Source organism: Grampus griseus (assembly GCF_964374135.1).
Source record: "Grampus griseus genome assembly, chromosome: 19".
Lineage (NCBI taxonomy): Eukaryota > Metazoa > Chordata > Mammalia > Artiodactyla > Delphinidae > Grampus > Grampus griseus.
In genome coordinates, this window is record NC_139013.1 from 9,189,428 (window position 1) to 9,213,841 (window position 24,414).

Consider the following 24,414-nt stretch of genomic DNA (forward strand, 5'->3'; position numbering starts at 1 on the left):
TTAGAAGTTTGTTGCACCATCTCCTTTCTCCTTCCTCACGCCCCAGTCACCAAGCCTTCCATGGCTCCTCAGTGCCCTTAGGAGAAAACCCAGACTTTTTCTGATGACCTAAGAGACCCTGAGTAGTTTAGCCTCAGGCAACATCTCCAGATGCCACTCCCAACCCCAATCTTCATTCACGGTACACCATTCCCGACTATCCTTCCTAAACCCACAGCCGCTACTCAATACCGAACTGTAGCACTAAATCCTTTAAGGCCCTGCTCTGGCTCCCCTCCTGGAGATAGCACAAGCTCTCCCACCCCCAAAACTTCTTGTCCTGGCAATCTGACCCTACCACATCCGACAATCACCCGAGAAGGTAAATACTAGTATCGTCTTCACTTTACAGATAAGGACACTGAGATTTGCAGAGGTCAACGTATTTGCCCAAGGTCATACAATAAGAAAGTGGCAGAGCCAGAACTTGAACCTGTCCCACCTAATTCCTGTGCTCTTAATTCCTACTCTACTGTTCCTGTGTGCTCCAGAGCCTACGCTGGAGGTTAGATTTTTTTTTTTTTTTTTTTTTTGGTGTGTGTGGGAAGAATGCCATAATGGATTTGAATCCTGGATTGGAGTCCAGCACAGCCCTTCCCTGCTGTGTGACCTCGGGCAAGTGATCATCCTCTTTGAACCTCAGTTTCATTCACTGCAAAATGGGGATAAGAACTGCCTATTGTATAGGATTAGAGGAGAGTTTGATAAGATCACGTAAGTAAAGTGACAGAGGGCCTGACACAGTGTAAGTACTTTTTATATCCACCCCGAAGTACTCAAAGTGGGACAGAGTACCTAGAGCTGATGGGGGGTGGGGCGGGCAGCTCTCAGGTTGTGGGAGGACCTCACCCAGCTGAGGTAGGCAGGGAAGACTTCTTGGAGGAGGGGATGTCTGAACCAAGATCTAATGTATGAGTAGGAGATAATCAGGTGAAGAGAGGGGAGAAGAGAGAAGGGCATTTAAGGCAGAGGGAACAGCAAGTGCGAAGGCTTAAAAGTGGCTTTCTTTTCTTTTTTTTAATTTTTATTTATTTATTTATTTATTGCCACACCGTGTGGCTTGCGGGATCTTAGTTCACCCCAAGCAGGGATTGAACCCGGGCAATGGCAGTGAAAGTGCCAAGTCCTAATCACTGGACCACCAGGGAGTTCCTAAAAGTGGTTTTCTTCCTTTGAAAAGATTACTTTGTGGAACATAGGAGAGGGGTTATGAGGGTGACATGACAGAACAGGCACACCCGTCCACACAGGAAGCTGTAGACACAAAATCTCTCTTTGGCACGTGCGCACGCGCACACACACACACTCAAGTACAGAGAATCATGTCACAGAGACAATACACAGAATTATACTGTCACACAGTCCCATGCGTGCATCTAGAATCACACCACCACACAGACAACACACAGGTACAAAAAAAAAAATCGCAATGCCTCCTACACTCAGGAACACAGAAATCCACAGTAATGAGAAACACACATAAGGCTGAACCATTTCACCCAGACAGTAACACATGTAGGAGGAATTACAACCCTCCCCACACACAGGTTCACAGAATTATTTCACAATGACCCACACAGAATGAAAACATCACCAGACACACAACGTTACATAGACCTATATCACAAAGTGACATGGACACCCAGTCAGCTGGTGCACCCCCACCCCCTGAAGCGACCCCACAGATGAGTCAACACACAGAGCTCTGGTGCCTACCAAGGTGAGATCTTTATGGGGGTTTAGAGATCAGTGGGTTTCACAGCCAGCATGGCTGGTCCAGTCCCTTCCCCTCCCCCAGCCCACACAGTTCCCTCCATAGAGGGCCTAGGTCACCCGCTGAGAGAGGGAGGGGTCAGACCCTTCCCCTCATAGCACCGATCTGGACAGGCCATCCCTTGACAAAACAGTGAGAAGTGCCTTCCATAAAGGGGGTGAATTGGGTTGAGAGAGGGAGGCCTTTTCCTGTGGGAGACCGAGAATAGCACCATCGTCGAAAGAAGGTTGGGGGAAGGGGACGGGGACACATAGGTGGTGGTGGAGTACTGAGGAGTCCTGGCCTCTCTCCCCACCCCATGATATGCAGATAGGGCTGTGCGTGTGCCTGTGCAGCTGGGGAAGTCACCTGGATTGTGAGAGAGCCCCAGGTTCCCCAGATACCTGGGGTTAAGTAATAGTAAGTACATATCTGAGGGCTGAGGTGGGGAGGGAGGGGGTTCTAGGACAGAGAACTTTTAGGGATATGAGACTGAGAATGGAAAGGCTTGAGCATGAAGTCCATTAGCTCAAGGACCTGGAGGGTAGGGATCTGGAATGGGAAGATTTAAGGCAGAGAGTAGTAATTAGAGCAAGTTGAGTTGGGCGGGAAGCCCAGAATAGAGTTAGGAGGGTGGGGTCTGGAGTGAGGGAGTCAGAGGTCTTAAGATTCAGAACTAGAGGAATCTACAGGGCAAGGTCCAGATTCTAAAATCAGAAGCCTTTGGAGGCTGAGTTCTAGAGCCAAAAGAATGTGGATCTGAAATAGAGGCACTTGGACGCTGTGAGGTCTAGAACCAGAGATACAGAGTAAGGACTAGAATTTGAAAAAGTCTGAAGACCAAGTTCTAGGACCAGAGGGATTTGGGAGTTGTAAGGTCTAGAATCAGGAATTTAAAGCTGTAAGGTCTAGAACCAGAAAAATTTATAAGGCAAGGTCTGTAATCAGAAGATGTTTGAAGGCTGAGTTCTAGATACGTGGTAGTTTGGAGTCATAAGATGTGGAATGAGGGGCAATTGGAGATTGTGAGGTCTAGAATCAAGGCAATTTATAGGACGAGGTCTGGAATCAGAAGACATTTGAAGCCCATTACTAGAACCAGAAGAAAGGGAGATCATCAGATCTGGAATCAGAGGGCGCTGGAAACTGCAAAGTGTAAAGGTTGTATAGTCCAGGACCAGTCAGTGGTAGCGATGATGAGGTCGAGAGCAAAAGAGAACTGGAACATTGTGTCTGGTTCTGAAAGGTCCAGACACGAAACCCATAAGGTCAAGACATGAAACCCATTTTACTTCTTTTTGATGGGAGAAGCAAGTCTCGAGTGTAGAGTTGAAAAGGGATGAGCTGGGCGTCACGAATCAAAATGACTGAGACACCACGAAGTCTAGATTTGGAACGAAATGCGCTACAGATCAGGAAGACTAGGACCAATTCCAAGCTTGGGGATGGGGGGTTCCAAAATCAGAAGAAACCTGGTTGTAAGAGCTGGAATCAGCAGGAGTAGGAGCATGTGCCATTGAGAAGAAGGGAGACCTGTGGGGAGAGCTCTAGAACCAGAGGAAGGCGGAGCGTGAGCTCTAGAACCAGAGGAAGGCGGCGCGTGAGCTCTAGAACCAGAGGAAGGCGGCGCGTGAGCTCTAGAACCAGAGGAAGGCGGCGCGTGAGCTCTAGAACCAGAGGAAGGCGGCGCGTGAGCTCTAGAACCAGAGGAAGGCGGCGCGTGAGCTCTAGAACCAGAGGAAGGCGGCGCGTGAGCTCTAGAACCAGAGGAAGGCGGCGCGTGAGCTCTAGAACCAGAGGAAGGCGGCGCGTGAGCTCTAGAACCAGAGGAAGGCGGCGCGTGAGCTCTAGAACCAGAGGAAGGCGGCGCGTGAGCTCTAGAACCAGAGGAAGGCGGCGCGTGAGCTCTAGAACCAGAGGAAGGCGGCGCGTGAGCTCTAGAACCAGAGGAAGGCGGCGCGTGAGCTCTAGAACCAGAGGAAGGCGGCGCGTGAGCTCTAGAACCAGAGGAAGGCGGAGCGTGAGCTCTAGAACCAGAGGAAGGCGGAGCGTGAGCTCTAGAACCAGAGGAAGGTGGAGAGTGAGCTCTAGAACCAGAGGAAGGCGGAGCGTGAGCTCTAGAACCAGAGGAAGGCGGAGCGTGAGCTCTAGAACCAGAGCAAGGCGGAGAGTGAGCTCTAGAACCAGAGGGTTCTGGTGGTCCTAGGCCTGAGGGAGTTGGAGGTTGTGAGGCCTAGAACCAGACAACTTTAGAAAGCGTGAAGTAGAAAGATAGACAGAGTTGGAGATTGTGGGGTCCAGAAGGAGAAGACGGTGAGATCCGGAATCACAGCAGTTTGGAGGATGCAAGGTCTAGAACCAGAAAGGGTTGGAGGTGGTATGGTCTGGAAGCAGAGGTCGGAAGCTACACCTGGGATAGGAAGACCACCTATGGAGTCGGGGTCCAGGTCAGGCAGGAGCCAGCAGAAGTCCAGAGCGGAGGGGTGGGCAGAGCTGGGTGGCTGCTTGGGAGGCTAAGGGCTCAATCAGGAGTCGCCGGGGGTGAGGTCTGGCCCAGAGGCCTGCCGTCCCCATTGACACCTGAGTTGGTGGGAAGATCAGGGTCCCACATTCTTGTGGACCCCAGGCAGTTCGTAGCGATGAAAAACATATCATGAAAGCAACAAAAATAAAAATAAGAATGAAAGAAAGATGGATGGAAAGCAAGGTGCTTCTGGTTATCAATACTCCCCCAAGCCCAGAAACGCAGACCTGAGCCCCAAACTCCCCCACCCCTAATTACCGAAAATAAAGCCAAGAGAATTGGAGAAAAGGATGAGGTAACCGGTACTGAGAACCCCAAGGGAAGTCCTGAGAGAAGCAGGAGGGGGCCAGGGACCCCCTCCCAGAGGTCACTGAGCTGAGACCACCCCGGAGCACCCCCAGACAGTGGGGGTGGGGCAGAGGGGTGGGGACTGAGGTAGGCCTGAGGCGGGCGGGGGTCACCGAGAGGAGAGAGGGAGCCCCTCTCCCGGCACCTCCGTCCTGTGCATTGGCTGCCGGCTTGGAGTATGATTGACGTCCTTTCTTGTGGGGGGAGAAGGGAGGTGGGAAGAGGACCTGGCTCAGTTGGCCTGGGCCAAGCCTGCCGCTGGCTGAAAGTGGCTCCTGGGCTGGGCGGTGTCCTCGTCCGGGTAGAGAGGGAGCAGGGAGGGGCCCAGGCCTGTGGGGGAAGATGGAAGGTAAACCAGTGGGGAGTTATCACCCCAACCCGTCTTCAGACAGTTAAGAGCATGGCTGGTGAGGCAGGCATGCCCGGATTCAAATAGGACTGAAATCTTGGGCAAGTGCTGTTCTCTGAATCTCAGGTGTCCTGATGTTAAGAAGCCTGGAGCCAGATGCCACCTGGGTTTGAATCCAGGCTCTGCTATTTACTTGCTGTATGAACTGGGACAGGTGACTTTACCTCTCTGTGCCTCAGTTACCTCATCTGTAAAATGGGCTAACAACAATACCTCCCCTGCCTCCCACAGGGCTGTCAGTGAGGAGTAAATGAGTGAATCCACGTAAAGCGCTTTGAACAGTGCCCAGTGAGCTGTGGTCATCTGGGAAACAGGGATACTTAGACCTACTTCACTCATGAGAATTCACTCATTCAAAAAATATTTGTTGAGCACCTACTGTGTGCCAGGCACTGGGGACACAGTAGTGAACAGGATAAATGAAACTTCCCGCCCTCGTGGGGCTGACATTCCAGTGAGGGACGTCAATTGGATCATGTACGTACGTAACAGACTGAGCACAAAGCTTGGCACAGAATGAGCTCTAGATAAACGTTAGCTCTTCAATTACAAATATGTACTGAGGCCTTGCTCTGTGCCCAGCCTTGCACACACGGTGAAGCACAATGACCAAGACAGGCCAGGCCCCTGCCCTGTGAGGAGCAGACAGACAGTAATCAAATAATGTTACAAATTCCTATGTGAACATGGACTGTGATGAGTGTTTCAAACCATAGCTTGGGAAATGAGGGAAGGCTCTGTGGAAGGAGTCGTATTTGATCTGAGATCTAAAGGATGTGGTAATTAGACAAAGAATGGAGGGAAAAGCATTCCAGGCAGAGGGATCAGCATATGCAAAGGCCCTGAGGCAGCCTCCTCAAGCAAGATGACTTCAGAGTCCTCACAATGCCCCACAGTGGCCCTGTGGAATCTGCTTCTCTCCTCTCTTCTCTGTGTTTTAGCCACACTGGCCTGATTTTTCCCCATAGAAGACAGATACACTCCCACCTCAGGACCTTTGCATTCGCTGTTCCCTCTGCCTGAGATGCTCTTCCCCCAGAAATTGTCACAACTCACTCCCTCACCTCCTTAAGGGCTTTGTTCAAATGGCACCTTCTCAGTGAGACCACCCCTAATCATACTGTTGAAAATGGAAATCCCCCCACCACAGAACTCGTTTTTCCTCTGCACACATTATTTTCCCAAGTAGCACTACTTTTCATCACGTGTACTCTTTATTGCATTTGTTTCTTTGTTCTGGACTGTCTCCCTCACTAGCATGTCAGCTCTATGAGGGCAGGGGTTTCCGTGTGTTTTGTTCCCAGTTTTGTCTTCAGCTCTTAGGACAGTGCCTGGCACTTACTGTGCGTTTAGTGAATATTTGTTACACACATGAAGGAAAGAATGAATTAAAGGATAGTGACTGTGGCTGAAACGGAGGATGTGAAGCAGAGTGCAGTCTGAGACGAGGCAACAGTCAGACCCCGCAGAGACTGGAGTCCAAGGTGAGGGGCTTGATCTTTCTCTGAAGGGCGCTAGGGAGGCATAGAAGAGCTTTGAGCAGAGGAAGGCCAGGGTCAGATTCGTGCTTTGGAAAGCTCCCTCATGGCCAGTGCCTGCAGGTTTCAGGTGGAGCTATGGCTATTCATAGTTGTGCTGGAAGATGATGAGAGCAACACAGACAAAGCAGCTTGTCTCATACTCTGCAGCGTTGCGGGGGTGGGGTGGTCTGGGACCAGCATCACCTTAAGGGCGACATTTCTTGAGCATTTATTGTGAAACAGGTCTCGTGCTAAGCTCTTCCTGGGCAGCATATCCACAAGTCCTCAAAACATCTCCTTAAAGTATGAACTCTTATATTGGGTGGGCCAAAAAGTTCGTTGGGGTTTTTCCTTACGGAAAATAGGCCCCCACTGACAAGAAGGGGGAAACCGAGACTCCAGAAGCAGAAACTATCTCCCAAAGCCACACAGCTGGGAATGACCAAGGGACAATCAGACACAGGCTTCGGGAGACCTAGACTCAGGCCCGGGCTCAGCTTCCACCTCAAGGGACAGCTTTGGCCAGCCCCTGCCTCCCTCAGGGCCTCTCTTTCCTCCCACAGTGTCCCTGAGAAGAGGGAGGGGCTGCCTGTTTCCAGTAAGGTCATGTCCAGGCACAGACAGACCCCCCCACCAGCCTCAGAATCATCCCACCCTCTCTCAGCCATCTAAGGCACCTCCCACAGGAGATGGGGACCCAGAGCCTCTCTGTCTACCCAGGTTGCTACTCACCCAGGGGCTCATTCAGTTCTAGGAGGTGGGTGCTGGGATCCTGCTGGCTCCCTGGGGCTGGTCCTCCTGTCAGAAGGAAACTCTAGGGGACACAGACAAAGCCACCATCATCATCGCCATCATCATCACCATCATCATCATCATCATCATATCCAAGGAGGCAGGATGGGGCAGTGGTTACGGGCACTGTGGTGTTCAGTGGCTGCTTATTGGCTGTGTGAATTAGGGTGAGTCACTGTCCCAGATGTCCTCTGTGGGTCCCTCCAGAGCCTTGTTCTCCCCTTCAGTGCCCCAGCAGGCTGACCTGTGCGTGTGGACTCCACCAACGTGCAACCTTGCTCTGTGTGTTCCTTTGAGGTTCACATGATGGGAGATACCAGCAGGTGGGAGGAGGAAGACAAGGGGTATTTGATCTTCTAGCTGCTTCCCTGCTGGGTCATCTTGGGTTGGCTGTGTCCCTCCATGGAAGGTTTCAGCTCTTGCGAGGCGGACCCTACTCTCTCCAGGATCCAGTGGCCACCCCTCTGCCCTGTGCCTTCAGGCTAGGGATGGTGTTGCTAGCCCCAGGGTGATGCCTACACCTTTGCCGACAGTCCTGTTACTAAATTCTCCTCAACACCCCATTTGAACACGTTCTCTGTTTCCTGTCCAGTCTCTGACTGATACAGTTGCTTAACCTCTTGTGTGTAAATGTGAATAATAATAGTATTTCAAGAGTGGCTGTAGGGACTGAATAATCATGCAAGGCACTTGGTGCAGTCAGCGTCTGGCACATGGTAGGCGCTCAATAAATCAGAGCTGTTGATATTATCAACCACACTCTCATGTTCCAACAGCGCTGTTCAGGGCTTCCCTGGTGGTGCAGTGGTTGAGAGTCCGCCTGCCGATGCAGGGGACGCAGGTTCGTGCCCCGGTCCGGGAAGATCCCACATGCCGCGGAGCGGCTGGGCCCGTGAGCCGTGGCCGCTGAGCCTGCGCGTCCGGAGCCTATGCTCCGCAACGGGAGAGGCCGCATCAGTGAGAGGCCCGTGTACCGCAAAAACAAAACAAACAAACGAAAACCCAGCCCTGTTCAGAGTGAGGAGCCCGAGGTGCTGCTCTTGTTTGGTTGGTGTTTATACGCCCACTTATCAATAGCCCACTAAGAGCAGCTAAGGGCCGTCTCATGCCAGTCCTGTGAAATTTAACTATCTGCTACTTCCCAGATGAGACTGAGGCTGAGAGGTGACGTCACCCACCCAGGGTCTCACAGTTACTGAGTGACGGACCTGGGACTCGAGCCCAAGTCAGTCTGACTCTAGTGTCTGTACTCTTAAAGCTACACTAATAATCAAAGGCCAAGACCTGTGCTAGGTTTGGGAGGGAGTGTTCCGTGGGAGCAGAGAAGATTCCTAGAGATATTCACCCTTGTCATTTCTCCCCTTACCCTGCTTATTTTTTCTTCTTAGCACCTACCACCAACTTACGTCTATTTGCAAAGCCCTTCCATACCTGTTGCCTGAACCAGCAGATCAAGGTCCTAGCCCTAGCTGGATGGCTGACCGTCCATTTGACCTTCAGCCAGGCCCTCCCTGCCTCTCTTGTTTTTCCATCTATAAAAACTAGGTTTAAGCCTGCTGGGTTCTGAGGGCCAGAGAATCCCACGAATCCCCACACATACCAGGCTGAGGGGAGGCAGCAGGAAGTTTTCGGGTTCTGGGCTGGGGGACCGTTTGGGGGGTCTCACTCCCAGCAGCTCCACCCCCTCTGCCTCGTCCTCTGCGCTCTGGGCCAGGGCCCTGGAGGAAGACAGGCAAGAATCTCAGAACCCAGCAAACCTGGGCAGGTGTGGGCACCAGTGTGAGCAGGTGATGAGCGTTCATTCACTCCCCCAAGCACCTATTTATTCCTTTACTCATACACCCACCAATCCATCCATTCATCCATCTGCCAGTCCATCTTCCCATTCATCTACCCAGTGATCCGTCACCCACCCACCCACCCACCTGTACAACTACCATCCGTCTATCCTTCCATCCGTCCGCCTATCTGTCCATCCACTCAGCCATCCAGCCAGCCAGCCATCCAACTACTAGATTCACTAATTTCCTCCCTCTCACTTCACAACTCTTTATTAGGCACCCACTGTATATCCAGCTCCAAACTGAAAGCCTTGGAAAATAATGAGATGTATCCATGAAAGCCTTATAAGGATAGTAACGAGACCACCCTGGAGACTAAATGGGCACACGCCTACAATCTGGAGAGCAAAAACTTGAGTATTCGTAGTGTAACATCTTTGGAAGGGGGACATGGATCCTCTGAAATTATACGCGAGATCATGTGTCTATATGTGCATGTGAATCTTCTTGGGAAGGGTCCATGGCTTTCAACAGATATTCAAAGGTGTTAGGGAACTTAGTTCTAGACAGTTTCTCTGACACTGTGGCAATGTCCTCTGAACTATGACAAAAATTGTTACTAAGCCAGATAGAAACAAATTCCAAAGGAGAGGGCCGTGGTTGACTGGTGGGATTTGAATAAACAATGAGAACGGCGGAGGGCACTCCAGAAGGAAGGCACAGCCTAGGCAAAGATATAAAGTTTGAAACAAACATGACATGTGCTGGGGACACTGCGGGCCTGGCTGGAGCAGAGGTCAGGGTAGGAGGAATAATGAGGGATGAGGCTGAAGTAGGAGGCAGGAGAAAGATGGGGTCAGGGACCTTCTCTACACTTCTTTTTTTTTTTTTTGCCACGCCACTGCTTACAGGATCTTAGTTCCCCGACCAGGGATTGAACCCACACCCTCAGCAGTCAAAGCGTGGAGTCCTAACCACTGGACCGCCAGGGAGTTCCCTCTACACTTCTTTATATCCCACCTGTACTGTGGCTCACCTCTTCCGAGCCCCAGCCATGGGGGAGGATGCTGAGGGGTCCCCTCTGGAGGGGCTGGAACAGCTCAGCCGGGGGTCACTCCCCCAGCGGGGCAGCAGGGAGGGCTCAGGGGTTGGGGGCGACATGCCGTGGAAGCTCCGTGCACGGGGCCGGGGGACAGCCCCTGGAGGTCTGTGGTAGGCCCTGGGTAGCTGCTCACTGGAGTTGAGCTGGAAGTCATCATCCATGGAGATGTAGGGGGCCAGCATCTCCAAGTCCAGAGCATCGACGTCCTGCGGAGGGCAGGAGGGAGTTAAGAGCATGAGCCTTGGCCTTGGGTGGACCCGGGCTAGAGTCCCAGCTCCACCACTTCTGAGTTGTGTGCCTGAGGTCAAGGGTCTGAGCCTCAGTTTCCTCATCTGTAAAATGGGTAGAAGGACTCTGTGGTAGCCAGTTGCCAAGATGGCCCCCAAGGATCCTCACCTCTTGGTATTCACACCCTAGGTTATTCCCCTACTGTGGTGACTAGGGCTGACCTGGTAACAATAGGATACTGAGGAGATGATGGTGTGTGACTTCCAACATTAGGTTGTAACGATACTGTGGCTTCCGTTGTTGCTGTGCTCTCTCTCTCTCAGGTCACTGGCTCTTGAGGGGAGCCCTCTGGAGAGGCCTACGTGGCAAGAAACAGACCTCTTGCCAACAGCCAAGGGAGGGATCTCGGAAGTGGATATTCTAGTCCCAGTCAAGCCTTCAGATGACTGCAACCCAGCGTGACATCTTGACTGCAACGTCATGAGAGACGCTGAGCAAAAGCCACCCAGCTAAGTGATTCCCAAACCCCTGGCCCTCGGAAAGTATGTGAAGTAATACACGCTTGTATTAACCTTCGAAGTTTTACAGTAATTTGTTATCCAGAAATAGATAGCAAATAAGATTTTGATAAGGAGTGTGGGGTGTGGCTGTAACAAAAACCTAAAATGGGAGAGGGGCTTTTGCACTGGGCAGTGAGCAAGGGCTCGAGGACTTTGAAGGGCCCGTTAGACGAGGCCTAGATTGCCTTGAACAAGGCATTAGTCAAAATTTGAACCACGAGGAGCCTGCCACTGAGGGCTTGAAGGCAAGCGAGGAACACGTTATCCGAAGCTGGAGGAAAGATTTTTGCTGGGAAGTGGCTGAAAGTTTAGCAACACTGTCACCTGCAGTTTTGTTGAAAGTAGAAAATGTAACTAGTAAGCTGGGTGATCCAGCTAAGGAGATTTCCAGCCAAAGTGTTGAAGGGGCTGCCTGATTTCTTCTTGCTTACTCGGAGTAAAAGGCAAAGGGAGAGAAAAGATAAAGGAAGAAATGTTAAACACGAAGGAGCTGGGGCTTGAAGGGCTTGAAAATTCTCAACCTCCCTGTGCAGTGAAGAATTTTACCCAAGAAGAGGTTCGGCCTTTGTCCTGGCTCCTGGGAGGTGACATCTAAACCCTTGGAATTTCCCAAGTGATAGGTGTGTCTTGGCTACTCGTGATGGACCCCTTGGACCACACCTGATAGTTTATTCTGACAAGACAACTGAGGATGGGGACTCTCCATGCCAGAAAAGCCAACCATGGGATTTGAGGGCTGGGGCTTTGGGCCCCATGAAATCAGCCTGACCTCCAAGGAAAATGTGTGTGTGTGCTGGGGAAGGTGGAGATGCAGATGGAACTCAACTACATTGGCAATAACTCAATTGATCATGCCTACACAACGAAACCTCAATAAAAACTCTGGAGACCAAAGCTGGGGTGAGCTTCCGGGACTGGCAGTATTCCATATGCATGTTTCCACACATCAATGACAGGAGGGTAATACCATCCCTGGGGACCTGAGAGCTTTGAACTTGGGACTTTCCCAGTCCCAGATTCTACCCTATGAATTTCTTCCTTTGGCTATAATATTCTTTTGCTATAATAAGACTGTAATCATAAATACAGTGCTTTCCTTAGTTTTATGACTAGTTCTAGTAAATTATAAAACCTGAGGGAGCCCATGAGAGTCTCCGAATTTGCAGGCAGCTGCTCTGAAATGAGGGTAGCCCTGGGGACCCCCAAACTTGTGGCTGATGTCAGAAGTCTTGGGCAGACTTGAGAGTCTGGAGGATTGTGCCCCTCACCTTGGGTTTGGCTGACTCTGGGAACCAGATAGCAAGTGATGCTAAAATTAAGAAATGGTTTCTGAGCAAAGAAGGGCACTCTCAGGAAAGCATGGTCTAAAGCTTAAGCCCAGGGTGTGTTTATAAAATTCCTTGTTAAGACCCCAGAAAGACAAAAGGTGGTGCCTAGAATATCCTCAGTCAGACAAAAGGTACTCTAGGGTTTAAGGATGTGCCTCATAGCTCTTCTCAATCAAACAATAGGGCTTCTATTAAACCTCGGGGCACTGTCACTCTGCCATCTCAACAGAAGCCCAAGGTAGAGAAGGGTTTCTCTCAGAGATGTGTGGGTATGGCTTTCGTCTAATGGAGTGAACTCCAAAGAGATTCATTTAAGACATACAATGTTTTTTGTTGTTTGTTTTTTTTTTTAAAGAGAATTATATGAACAGAAGCATTGCCAGCTTGGCCTGAAAGGGACAGAGATGGTACAAAATGAAAAGAGACCTTCGGGCCATCAAAGTTCTAAAAGCAGGAAGCAGGTTACAAAAACCACTCAGTTGCAAATACATGTTACCTTTTTATGAAAAAGGAAGGATGACTCAGAGTGAATTGCCAAGAGCCCAGAGGGTGGAGCCAAGAACCACGGAGAAAAACTCCTGGGATGTTTTTGAGTCAGAATGGGTTCTGACCAAGGAACTTTTGACATTTGCCCAACTGGATTTCAAAACTGCTGTGGACCAGTGATACCTGTGTGCTCTCCTTTCCCCTATTTTTTGAATAGGAGTATTTTTGGCAGTTATTCTATGCCTGTCCCATCACTGGATGTTGGGTACGTGGGTGGCAGACAACTTGTCTCTTTAGTTCACAGACCAACAGATTGAGAGGAACTGTATTTGAGGTGCTTTGCCACACCCAGACCTGACTGAGGTGACGAGATTCTGGACTTAAAGTTGATGCTGTAGTGGGAAGAGACTTTGGGGGACTTGGGAGGGGGTGAGTGAGTTTTGTGTGAAGGAGAGACATAAATCCCAACGACCCTGGCCTTTTGGTGTTCCCACTTGTTTGTGGCTGCCTTCCACATTGTACCAGGGTTGGTCTGTATGACCAATACAATACAGCAGAAGTGATGGTATGTCACTTCTGAGATTAGCTTATAAAAGACTGCATCTTCTGTCTTAGGTTCACTCTCTGTCTCTTGGATTACTTGCCTTGGGGGAAGCCAGCTGCCATGCTGTGAGGTTGCTTAGGCAGCCTCTATGCAGGCCCACATGGTGAGGAACTGAGGCCTCCAGCCAAAGCCAGTGAGGGACCGAGGCCTGCCAACAACCATGTGTGCGAGTTTGGAATTGAATCCTCTAGCCCCAGATGACTATGGCCCTGACTGAGAGCTTGACTTCAACCTCATGACAGACTCAGAATAAACCATCCAGCTAAGCTGCTCCCAGATTCCTGATTCTCAGAAACTGTGTGACCTAATAAATGTTTGGGTTTTTTTTTTAAGTTTTTTTTCTTTTTGATGTGGACCATTTTTAAAGTCTTTATTGAATATGTAGCAATATTGCATCTGTTTTCTGTTTTGGTTTTTTGGCCCCGAGGCATGTGGGATCTTAGCTCCCCGACCAGGGATTGAACCTGCACCCCCTGCATTGGAAGGCGAAGTCTCAACCACTGGACTGCCAGGGAAGTCCCATAAATGTTTGTTTGAAGGTACTGAGTTTTGGGGTAATTTGTTACACAGTGATATATAGCTAATACATCCATGCCACTGTCATTTATCTCTCCAGACCATCAATCATCCAAACATTATCCATCTATCATCCATCCAACGGTCTATCTATCCAGCTACCCATCCAAACATACATCATCCATCCATCTGTCCAAATACCTAAGCATTCCCCATCCATCTCTCTACCATCATCCACCTAGTGAATTCAATGACCCATCTATCCATCCATCCACTCATTCCCTTAACCATTCCACCATCCTTCTCTAAAACTTAGATATGTCACCCAGAACCCAGAGGTAAAGACCGTTCCTTCCATGCCAGCCCTTACCTGAGCTATATCTAGATCTGTCTCCACTGCCTCAAGGTCTTTCCCAGAGGCGAAGAGTTTGTGTGCATTCTCCACATCCACAAGTAGTTCATCTGGGAGATCAGCCTGTGGGGAGAGAGAATAAGAGACTTAAGGAAATCTTGAGCCTGGGAGATGTTAGGCAGTAAGGCAGTCTAAACATTTGACCTCAGGGGTAGAAGTGAGGGTCAAATGTCAGTCAGCTGGGACACCAAAGGGGTCAAATAGCAAATGTGAGTTTCTGCACCTGGGTGTTCAAAAGTCTGAGTGCCTGGGTATAAATTTTTTTTATATATAAATTTATTTAATTTTATTTATTTTTGGCTATGTTGGGTCTTCGTTGCTTCATGCAGGCTTTCTCTAGTTGCGGCGAGCGGGCTTCTCATTGTGGTGGCTTCTCTTGTTGTGGAGCACGGGCTCTAGGCGTGTGGGCTTCAGTAGTTGCGGCACACGGGCTCAGTAGTTGTGGTGCATGGGCTCTAGAGCACAGGCTCAGTAGTTGTGGCGCACAAACTTAGCTACTCTGTGGCATGTGGGATCTTCCTGGACCAGGGCTCGAACCAGTGTCCCCTGCATTGGCAGGTGGATTCTTAACCACTGCACCACCAGGGAAGTCCCTCTGGGTGTAGATAGACAGAGCAAACATCAAAGGTTCAAAAGACCAAAGCCTGAGGCCAAGATATTCTGGCCCTCTGGGGTTAAATGTCTTGGAGTCTGGAGGAAAACAATGCCCGGTCCAGCTTCCCAAGGTAAAGAGTGAGGTCAAAGGTCACAGTCTATTTCTCCAGTGGAGAGAAGATATTTGGGGGGGGGGGTCACAAAGGTGGGAATAAGGAAACTCAAGACCAGATAATATGGACCCGAGTGAAAGGTCAGACTATCTGGACTCTTAAGTGAAAACAGTAACCGTTATGGTCTCTTGAAGCCTTTCTGAGTGCTTCTCATGAATGATTTTGCTGAACCCTCACAATAACCAATGAGGTGGCAACTTGCTATTATCTGAATTTTACAGGTGAAGAAGCCGAGGCCCCACTTGTCCAGGGTAACACAGCCATAAATGGCAGAGTCAGGATTTGAATCCAGGTTTGTGCAGTTTAAGACATTAGACATTCTGGACTCTGAATTCAAACCTCAGAAAACCTGGACGCTTGGTCACAAGCAATGAGGGGGTCGCCCACGCCAGTCCCAAACATCCTAGGTTTTGGTCCAGATAACAGTTGAAGAATCTGGAATCTAGGTCTTGAAGGAACCCCCGACTCCATCTCATCCCAGCCTTTCCACTACACAGATGGAGAAACTGAGGCCCAGAGAATAGCAAGGTTCAAGCCAAAGGCCAAAACAGCCTAGATCCTGAGGGCTGAAGTGGAGGGGACTGCTTACCGGAAGAGGACTTCGGGGGCGTCGTGGGGCTGGGGGTGCACTGGGGGTAGCGGCTACTGAAGTCCCATCCAGGATCGGTGCCAGGAGGCGACGGAGGTCAGGGCTACAGAAACGACGGGGGTCAGCGGCCAGGGCGGCCTCACTCAGGGCAGGGGGGTGCAGGAAGGCTAGGATCCGGGGACCAGAGGTGTCTGCAGGACACATCAAGATGGGGAGGACACAGGAGGGTCACCCAGGGCTGAGGGGCAGAGCCCTCTGCCAACCCCCGGGAGCGTAGCTGACTAGGTAATCAGCACAGACCCCGCTCACAGTGCTGCCGAGTCCTGGAGAACCTCTGTCCCTTCAGTTGCCCTGGAGGGGCTAACGTGGGTGAGGGCACACAGTAGGCTGGGGACTGGAGCAATTGCCCAATGGTGGGGAAATGTTTTAATATTTAAAATTGACATGGCTGGACCACGGCACGTGACTGACCCGGTTCCCTGGTGGCACAGAATAACATTCAGCCTGGGGGGCTGTCATGTTAGGAGAAAAGACTGGCCCGTGATCCTCAAGGAGATTCTAAGGTCCCTGGAGGTCGAGATGTGGCCCTGAGCCAGTTCTAAGCCAGAAAAGGAAAGGAGATGGGGGACCTCATTACCACACCCAGGAGCATGGGTTGCCAGCAACGGTTTGGAGACGGTGAGGCCCTGAAGAACAAACAGGGAGGGAAGCTCATCCGTCCAGGATTGGAGGGGGTGGGGTGTTAAGCAGAGGAGAAGGAAGAGGTAGAAAGGAGCCAGACGTGGAAGGGTCAAGATTACCGGAAGCCAAAGAACAGTGAAGTGGGAGCACGGAACAAATGGAAAGTGGGGGCGATTGGAAGCCACAGCAGGATTCAGAGCAGAGAGCAACAAGACTGAAGCAATCATCCTGGGGACAGAGAAGAGGGAGGAGGGAAGAGAGAAGGGCATTCTGGGCGAAGGAAACTACACGTGCAAAGGCCCTGAGGCATGAAAGAGTTTGGTTTGTTCCCAGAGCACTAAGGAGGCTGGTGTGGCTCAGAGAGTAAGAAGGGGAGGGAAGCAGGTCACACAGGGCCAAGCGAGTGGCATTAAGGCACTTGGGCTTTCTTCCGAGCATCCTGGGGACACAACCCCTCCCAGCCCCAGCCCTGCCCCATACCAAGACTGTCACCAGGATTAGGGGCATCCTTCTGAGAGGGGGTGCCCCGCTGAACGTGTCTGCGAGAGTGTCGCTCCGTTTGCTCCAGGGACAGCACCACTTCGGTCTCTTCCACCCGGCTGGGGTACAGGGCAGAAAGGGGAGTGGGAGTCAGGGAGGGTGCCTGGCAGCCTCCACATATGATGTCCTGTTAGAGGAGGGCAGTCTCATCCGGGGGCTGGTGGGCATTGTGCAGAAAATAATTTGCCACATTGACTTGTTTTAAAGATTTAAATTTTGTTGAATGCTTTTTAATTATAATAGCATTGACAAGAAAGTGAAGTGTGTCTTCCCAAGCTCCCTCTGTGGAAGGAAAGGCAGAAAAAAAGAGGTGGCATTTAGCATAGGCTGGGGAGAGAGAGAGAGAGAGGAGAGACTGAGGGGCCATGAGGGGCAGAGAGCAGGGAGAGTGAAAGGCATGAGAACTAAATATTCTCTTTATAGATATTTCCTTATAAATACATTCTTATAAATGTATTGATGAGGATTATGCACTTACTATATTCTTATGTTGCCAATTAGGAAGAATTTATGGGGATATATTTTTATGAATAAGAGATTTTATTTATGAAGCTTCTATTCATAGGCATTTGTCACATTCAAGGGAACGAATTTATAAATACATCCTTACGTCCCTCGTGCCTTCCTGCCGCCCCCTCCCTCCCCAGTCTGTAGCTGCAGAAGCCACTCAAATGTTCTCTCTGCAAATTGGCTTCTGGAGAATGGGTCTGGGATGGAGGACCAGACCTTCATTTGCATCTCATTTGCAGAACACTATCCAGGTCAGAATGTGGGTGGTCCTTCTGCCAGCTCTTTGAGAAGCTGTGATCCTTCCCCATCCTCACCCACCCCTTCTGAGCTGGAAACATCCCAATTTAGGCTGGATCCAAAGCCACCCCACCCCTCTAGAAAAAATAAGGTCGCACAGTCACACGTGTATGCACCCTCGGCACAGGCACAAACAGGAACTCCCATATACACCCAAGTGTATACATCAGATATGCACACATGTTCTATACACTTGGGCTCGCACATATGCATACATGCCACATGAAATGCACGCGTTCATTCATTCCACAGACATTTCCTACACAACCAGTAATACTTAGTGGTTAAGAGCAGGGGCTCTGCAGCCAGCAGCCTGGGTTCAAATTCCAGCTCTGCCACTTATGAGCTGTGTGACCTTGAGCATATGGCTGACCTCTCTGGGCCTCATTTTCCTCTTCTGTAAAGAGGGAGTAATAATAGTACCTCCTCCCCAGGTTGTCGTGAGGCCTAAATGAGTTAGTGTATGTCAAATGCATAGAACCGTGCCTGGCGCGGGGTGAGCTCTATGTAAGTATTTGCCATCATTGTTTATTGAGCAACTACTGTGTGCCAGACACTGTTCTAGGCGCTGGAGATTCAGCAGCGCACAAGACAGACAAAACTCCCTGCTCTCATGGGGCTTAAATGCTAGGGGGAAAAGACAGACCTTCAATAAAAGATATTATTTGTTGGTAAATGTATCTATCTAGTTACAAAATATATATTTCCACTAACGAAGCACTTGAAACATGGCTGGTTGGAATTGAGGTGTACTGTCAGTATAAAATACACCCCAGATTGAAAAAATTGAGTATGAAAAAGAATCTAAAATATCTCATTAATAATTTTTAATATTGATTACATGTTGAAATGACATTTTTGGATGTATTAGAATACACACATATACCTATATTACAATGTATAATACACTCAATAGTGTATTATTAATTACATTAATTAATAATGTATTACTGGTTTAACAATATTATTGATGTGATATATTATTGTATTTAATAAAGTATTATTGAAACTAATTTCACCTGTTTCTTTTTACTTTTTTGGGGGGGGCGGGTATAGTTGTTTTACAATGTTGTGTTAGTTTCTACTGCACAGCGAAGTGACGTAGAGTTCCCTGCGCTATACAGCAGGTTCTTATTAGTTATCTATTTTATACATATTAGTGTATAGATGTCAATCCCAATCTCCCAATTCATCCCACCCCCCCACTTTCCGCCTCTTTTTACTTTTTTAATGGCTATTAGAAAATTCAAAGTAACATATGTGGCTCATGTCACACTTTTTTTTTTTTTTTTTTTTCCTACGGGGCTGGCTTGAGGGATTTTACTTTCCTGACCTGGGATCAAACCGGGGCCCTCAGCAGTGAAAGTGCAGAGTCCTAACCACTGGAGTCCTAACCACTGGACCACCAGGGAATTCCCATGTCACACTTTTATAGGACAGTAAGTATTAGGGGAAAGAAAGGCGAAGAAGGAGATATGCAATTTTGAGAAGGGCCATCAAGGAAGAAGGCCTGGTTAAACACACAAATGGTTCTAACTGCTCCGAAGCCAAAGGACAGGACCAGGAGGGAAAATGGGGAGATATGACCTCCTGTAGGGGTTCAGGAAAGGGTCTCGCAGTAAGTAATGTCTGAGCTGAAACCAGAAGGATGAGTGGGCGTCATTCAGGAGAAAGAGGAGGAGGGAAGGGGGAGGAGCATCCTGGCAGAGGAATCCGCATGTGCAAAGGTCCTGGAGTTTGGAGTGATAAGGGGAGGCATGCAGGAGTCAGGTCACACGGGGCCTGAAGAGCCATGTTAAGGTTTTGGGACTTTCTCTTCTGGATACTGGAGAACCACAGAAGGGCTTTGAGCAGGGGAGAGACATGAACCAATTCGTATTTTCAGAACCTGCCCCCTGACCTCGGCAGTTGTGTGATCAGTGGAATCCAAACCAGCTTTAGATCTCAGTTAGGAGGTTAATGCTATAAACAAGGTGTGAGATGGTGGTGGCCATGGAGACAGAGAGAAGGGAAACAAATTCAAGATCTATCCCAGAGGTGGATAGACTGGATGTGGATAGGAGGGAATGAGAAAAAGGATGCAGGAGAGACTCCTAGGTTTCTGGCTTGAGCAAATAAGAGATTGTGTGGTTTGGTGGTTATTAGCGTAGCCTCCTGACCAACCTTGGGTCAAAACCCAGCTCTGACATTTACTAGCTGTGTGACATCAGGCAAATGACTTCCCCTCTCTGGTCCTCAGTTTTCTCTCCCCAAAAATGGGGATCGAAATAATTGCTATACCTCATGGGGTGGTTGTGAACACAAAGCCCAGGGCCTGCAATGTTGTAAGTGCCCCGTGCAAGTGAGTTGTATTTTTATGGAGCAGGTGCTCACTGCAACGGAAGGAGGCTTAGGTGTGGAAGGATGGATTCTACAAAGTGTCAGCACCTGGGCACGCACCAAGAGCCACGCAGCTGCACGCCACACAGTATGTACACAGCACTAAGCACGATTCATACCATGTGCTTCTCATCTCACTGTTACTAAGTAAACACCTATTCTTTCTTCACCCATTTTCTGCCAGTAAAACTGAACTCGAGGCAGATTGAAATTCCAGGGACTGGCCATCAAAAGGCAAATCTTCATAATGAATGAAAGGAGCTTGCCGCAAGATATGGGGGCGGGTCCCCTCTCCTTAGCTCTCACAGTGAGGAGACTTCCTCCCAAGGCTACAAGTTATTCAAAGATTCTGATTTGAAAGGGTGTTAAGGAGAGAACATTCCAAGGATGCTCAGCCTTGTTTTCTTGTGTATGAAGACTTAGATGAATATTCCTGTTACCAACCTCTGTTTTCTAATAGAATCTGTTCTTGATCGAAAAGACCCAGGGAAACTCCTCTGGCTTTAGAAATGAATGCCATGTCCTGGAAGATAATCTTCAAAGAAAAGCTGTAAGTCTCCGTCTTGGGTGATCGTTTGCTGCCCTCGTCACAATGTTGTCATGGTGAAAAACTTCTAAGGTGCATGATGGAAGCGGCGGGAAAGACTACGATTCACCACTACACACCCGTTAGAATGTCACCCAATGAAGACAAAACAAGACAGAAACAGACAATACAAATGCTGGCAAAGATGTGGAGGAACTGGAACCCTCACACGTTGCCGATGGGAATGCAAGAGGGTACAGCCTCTCTGGAAAGCAGTTTGCTAGTTTCTTAGGAAGCTAAACATACACTGACCATATGACCCATCCATTCCATTCTTAGGTGTTTGCCCAAGAGAAACGAAAACATATGATCTCAAAAAATCCTGGACAAGAATGTTTACAGTAGCTTTTCTTGTAATTGCCCAAAATAGGCAACAGTCCAAATACCTTCCAACTGGTGAATGGATAAACCGTGGTCCATACATATTCATACCACAGAAGATTACCTAGCATCAGAAAGGAACGTATTGATACACACCTCAACGTAGATAAATTTTAAATGTATTAGGCTATGTGAAAGAAGCCAGGCTCAAAGGCTACATACTACAGAATTTCATGTACATGACATTCTGGAAAAGGCAAAATTCTAGAGTCAGAGAACAGATCAGTGGTTGCCAGAGATGACTGGGGGGTGGAGTGGGGTTCACTATGAAAGAATTTTCTTGGGTGATGAAACTACACTATAGCTTTTTTGGGGGGGGCCACACTGCATGGCTTGTAGGATCTTAGTTCCCTGACCAGGGATTGAACCCAGGCCCCTGGCAGTGAGAGTGCGGAGTCATAACCACTGGACCGCCAGGGAATTCCCTACTCTATAGCTCGATTATGGTTGGGGTTACACGATTCCATGCACTTGTCGAAACTCATAGAAGCGTATACCAAAAAGAATGAAACTTCTCTATGTAAATTACACATCAATTTTTAAAAAGCGCAGAAAAGCCCCCAAGATTCAGCTAGATTTCTTATTTTAACTTGAATATAGAATCCTTTTAGTTGAAATTACACGCTCACACACATTTGTGTCTACATGCAGATACGTGTGTGGTCAGTCACACCTGTGCACATTCCCTCACACACGTGTGCACCATACACATGCACACTTGTGCATATACACACACACACCTGTTCACACGTATGCAGACCAGAAGAGAACCACACACAGCCACCCCACCTCATTCCCGCTTACCTGATCAGGAAATGGACGCAGACGATACTCTCAGACTGGGGGCCCCGGCCCCCCGACACCACTGTGGCCTGGGTCTGGGTCCACAGGTAGCCACCACTCCGGGCCAGGAAGCGGTACTGCCCCGTTACTGCCTGGCCCTTGCTCAGCACTGGGGAGGGGCATGGGGAGGGGTTAGGGCAACTGGGGAGAGAAGGCCGTGGGAGCAGGGCGCTGGGTATGAAGGGGCCAGGGAAGAGAAGGTTCCTGGGGACTTGGGGAAGCAGGCAGCTGGTGTTGGCTGGGGCCATGCAGCACCGGAAACGGAACCTGAACACGTACAGGTATGGATGCTCTGGCCGACTGCATCTGAGTCCAGCGCATGGATGTACTCATAGGCAGAACAGCCAATCAGGTCATCGGGGCTGTAGCCAGCAACCTCCGCAATCCTGAAGTGGGTGCAGTGGACCCCGGTCAGTTCAACTGGCGAAAGTGGAGGGTGGGTGAAAGGAAGGAGAGGGGGACACGGGGATGAAGCCAGCAAGACAGACAGAGACAGGGTTGTAACAGAGAGAAAGGGAGAGTAAGAAATAGAAAACGGGGTGTGGCCGGTTGAATAATGGCCCCTGAAGATGTCTCCGTCCTAATTCCCGGAACCTGTGAATATGCTACCTTACACGGCAAAAGGGACTTTGCAGATGTGATGAAGTTAAGGATCTTGTGATGCGGAGATGATCCTGGATCATCTGGGTGGGCCCAGTGTAATCACAGGAGTCCTTATAGGAGGGGAGTAGGTGATCAGAGTGAGACTAGATGTGATGATGGAGGCAGAAGCTGAAGTGATGCTCTGTGAAGGTAGAGAGAGGGGCCACAAGCCAAGGAATGTAGGAGGTCTCCAGAAGCTTTCATGGCAAGGAAACAGATTCTTCCCTGGAGCCTCCAGAAGGAACATAGCCCTTGATTTCAGCCTCATAAGACTCATTTCAGACTTCTCACCTCCAGAACACTGAGATAGAGAATTTGTATTGTTTTGAGCCACTACGTTTGTGGTAACATGATACAGCAGCCATAGGAAACTAATAGGGGAGGAGAGAGAAGGTAAAAATTGGAAGAGTGATGAAAAGAAAAAACAAAAAAGGGGACTTCCCTGGTGGTCCAGTGGTTAAGAATCCGCCTTCCAATGCAGGGCACGCAGGTTCGATCCCTGGTCGGGGAACTAGGATCCCACATGCGCGGAACAACTAAGCCTGTGTGCCACAACTAAAGAGCCTGCATGCCGCAACTACAGAGCCCACGCACTCTGGAGCCCGCGTGTCAAAACTAGAGAGAAGCCCACACACCACAGTGAAAGATCCCGGGTGCCGCAACTAAGACCCGAGGCAGCCAAAAAATAAATAAATAAATATTAAAAAAAAAAAGAAAGAAAGAAAGAAAGACAAGAGAGAACGTGAAAGAAATAGGAGAGGGGAAGAGAAAGAAAGTCACAAAAAGAAAGATAAAAAAGAATGAATAGAAATAAAAAGTAATCATGATGATAATGATTTTAAAAAATAGGCACTTCTAGAGTGCTTTGTACCAGGCAACTCACTGAATGCTCAGAACAACTGTTCAAAGTAGGTTCTGCTATCACTCCATAGGACGGATGAGGAAAGTGTGGCACAGAGAGGTGAAGTCATTTGGCCAAGGGTGCACAGCCGGCATTTGAACCCAAGCAGTCTGAACCCAGATACGAAGACCCACAGACAATTCAGAGACAGAGAGATACACAAAGACAGAGATAGATGGAGTCAGAGAGATAGAAACAGAGCAGAGAGAGCAGCTGGGGGGTAGGAGAGGAGACGTGAATGAACTTGGGCAGAAAGGAAGAAGAGGAGCCAGGCTGGCAGGTGGTGGGTGGGCCCCTGGCTCCTGCCCACCTCTCATCACAGTAGGTGAACTTCATGTCCAGGCTGTGGCGGCTGAGGAAGGCCCCCCGGCCCAACGGGGGCTCCAAGCTGCCAGGGTGGGGGATGGCTTCACAGATTAGCACCAGACATTGCAGGGGGGGCTCCAAGTGGGGGCTCCCGGCCGGGGAAGACTGTGCAGGGGGCTTGTAGGCCCTCATGTGTCCAGAACAGTGCAGTACCTGGTGGGCAGGGAGCGAGGCGATGATGCACCTGGGCCTAGGGCTACCCAAGGGGCGGGGAGGTATCTCCCTGTAGGCCCCTCCCCTCAGGGAGCTGAGAAGAAGAAACCCCTGAGGATTCTAGAGACCCAGCTCAGGGAGCTCTGAGGACCCCCAGACCCCAACCGCACAGAGACCCAACCTAAGAAGGTTCGGACAATCTCTAGATTCTTAAGACTCAGGGAGCTCCGAGGACCCCGGATTCCAACCCCATGGAGACTCCAGGCCCAAGATGCTGAGGAGCCCCAGCCCCAGGCTCACAGAGACCCAGACTAAGGAAGGATACAAGGACCCCCAGATCCCCAACCTCCTAGGTACCCAAAGGATGCACTAGACCC

At 49.7% G+C, this 24,414-nt stretch overlaps 1 protein-coding gene across 2 annotated transcripts in view; it reads right to left on the minus strand.

The window, feature by feature from the left end:
• Positions 1-4,896: 4,896 nt before the first annotated feature.
• The window catches only part of HIF3A (hypoxia inducible factor 3 subunit alpha), a gene marked incomplete at both ends in the record, with an annotated part of 28,509 nt that continues 8,991 nt past the window's right edge, over positions 4,897-24,414 (minus strand). For both annotated transcript variants that reach the window (XM_082676678.1, XM_082676677.1), the window contains 10 exons: positions 4,897-4,994; positions 7,326-7,407; positions 8,986-9,103; positions 10,203-10,474; positions 14,361-14,465; positions 15,759-15,949; positions 16,920-17,038; positions 21,937-22,084; positions 22,255-22,361; positions 23,829-24,037. In XM_082676678.1, the coding sequence (XP_082532804.1) occupies positions 4,897-4,994; positions 7,326-7,407; positions 8,986-9,103; positions 10,203-10,474; positions 14,361-14,465; positions 15,759-15,949; positions 16,920-17,038; positions 21,937-22,084; positions 22,255-22,361; positions 23,829-24,037 (1,449 nt within the window). The remainder of the gene's footprint in view (positions 4,995-7,325; positions 7,408-8,985; positions 9,104-10,202; positions 10,475-14,360; positions 14,466-15,758; positions 15,950-16,919; positions 17,039-21,936; positions 22,085-22,254; positions 22,362-23,828; positions 24,038-24,414) is intronic.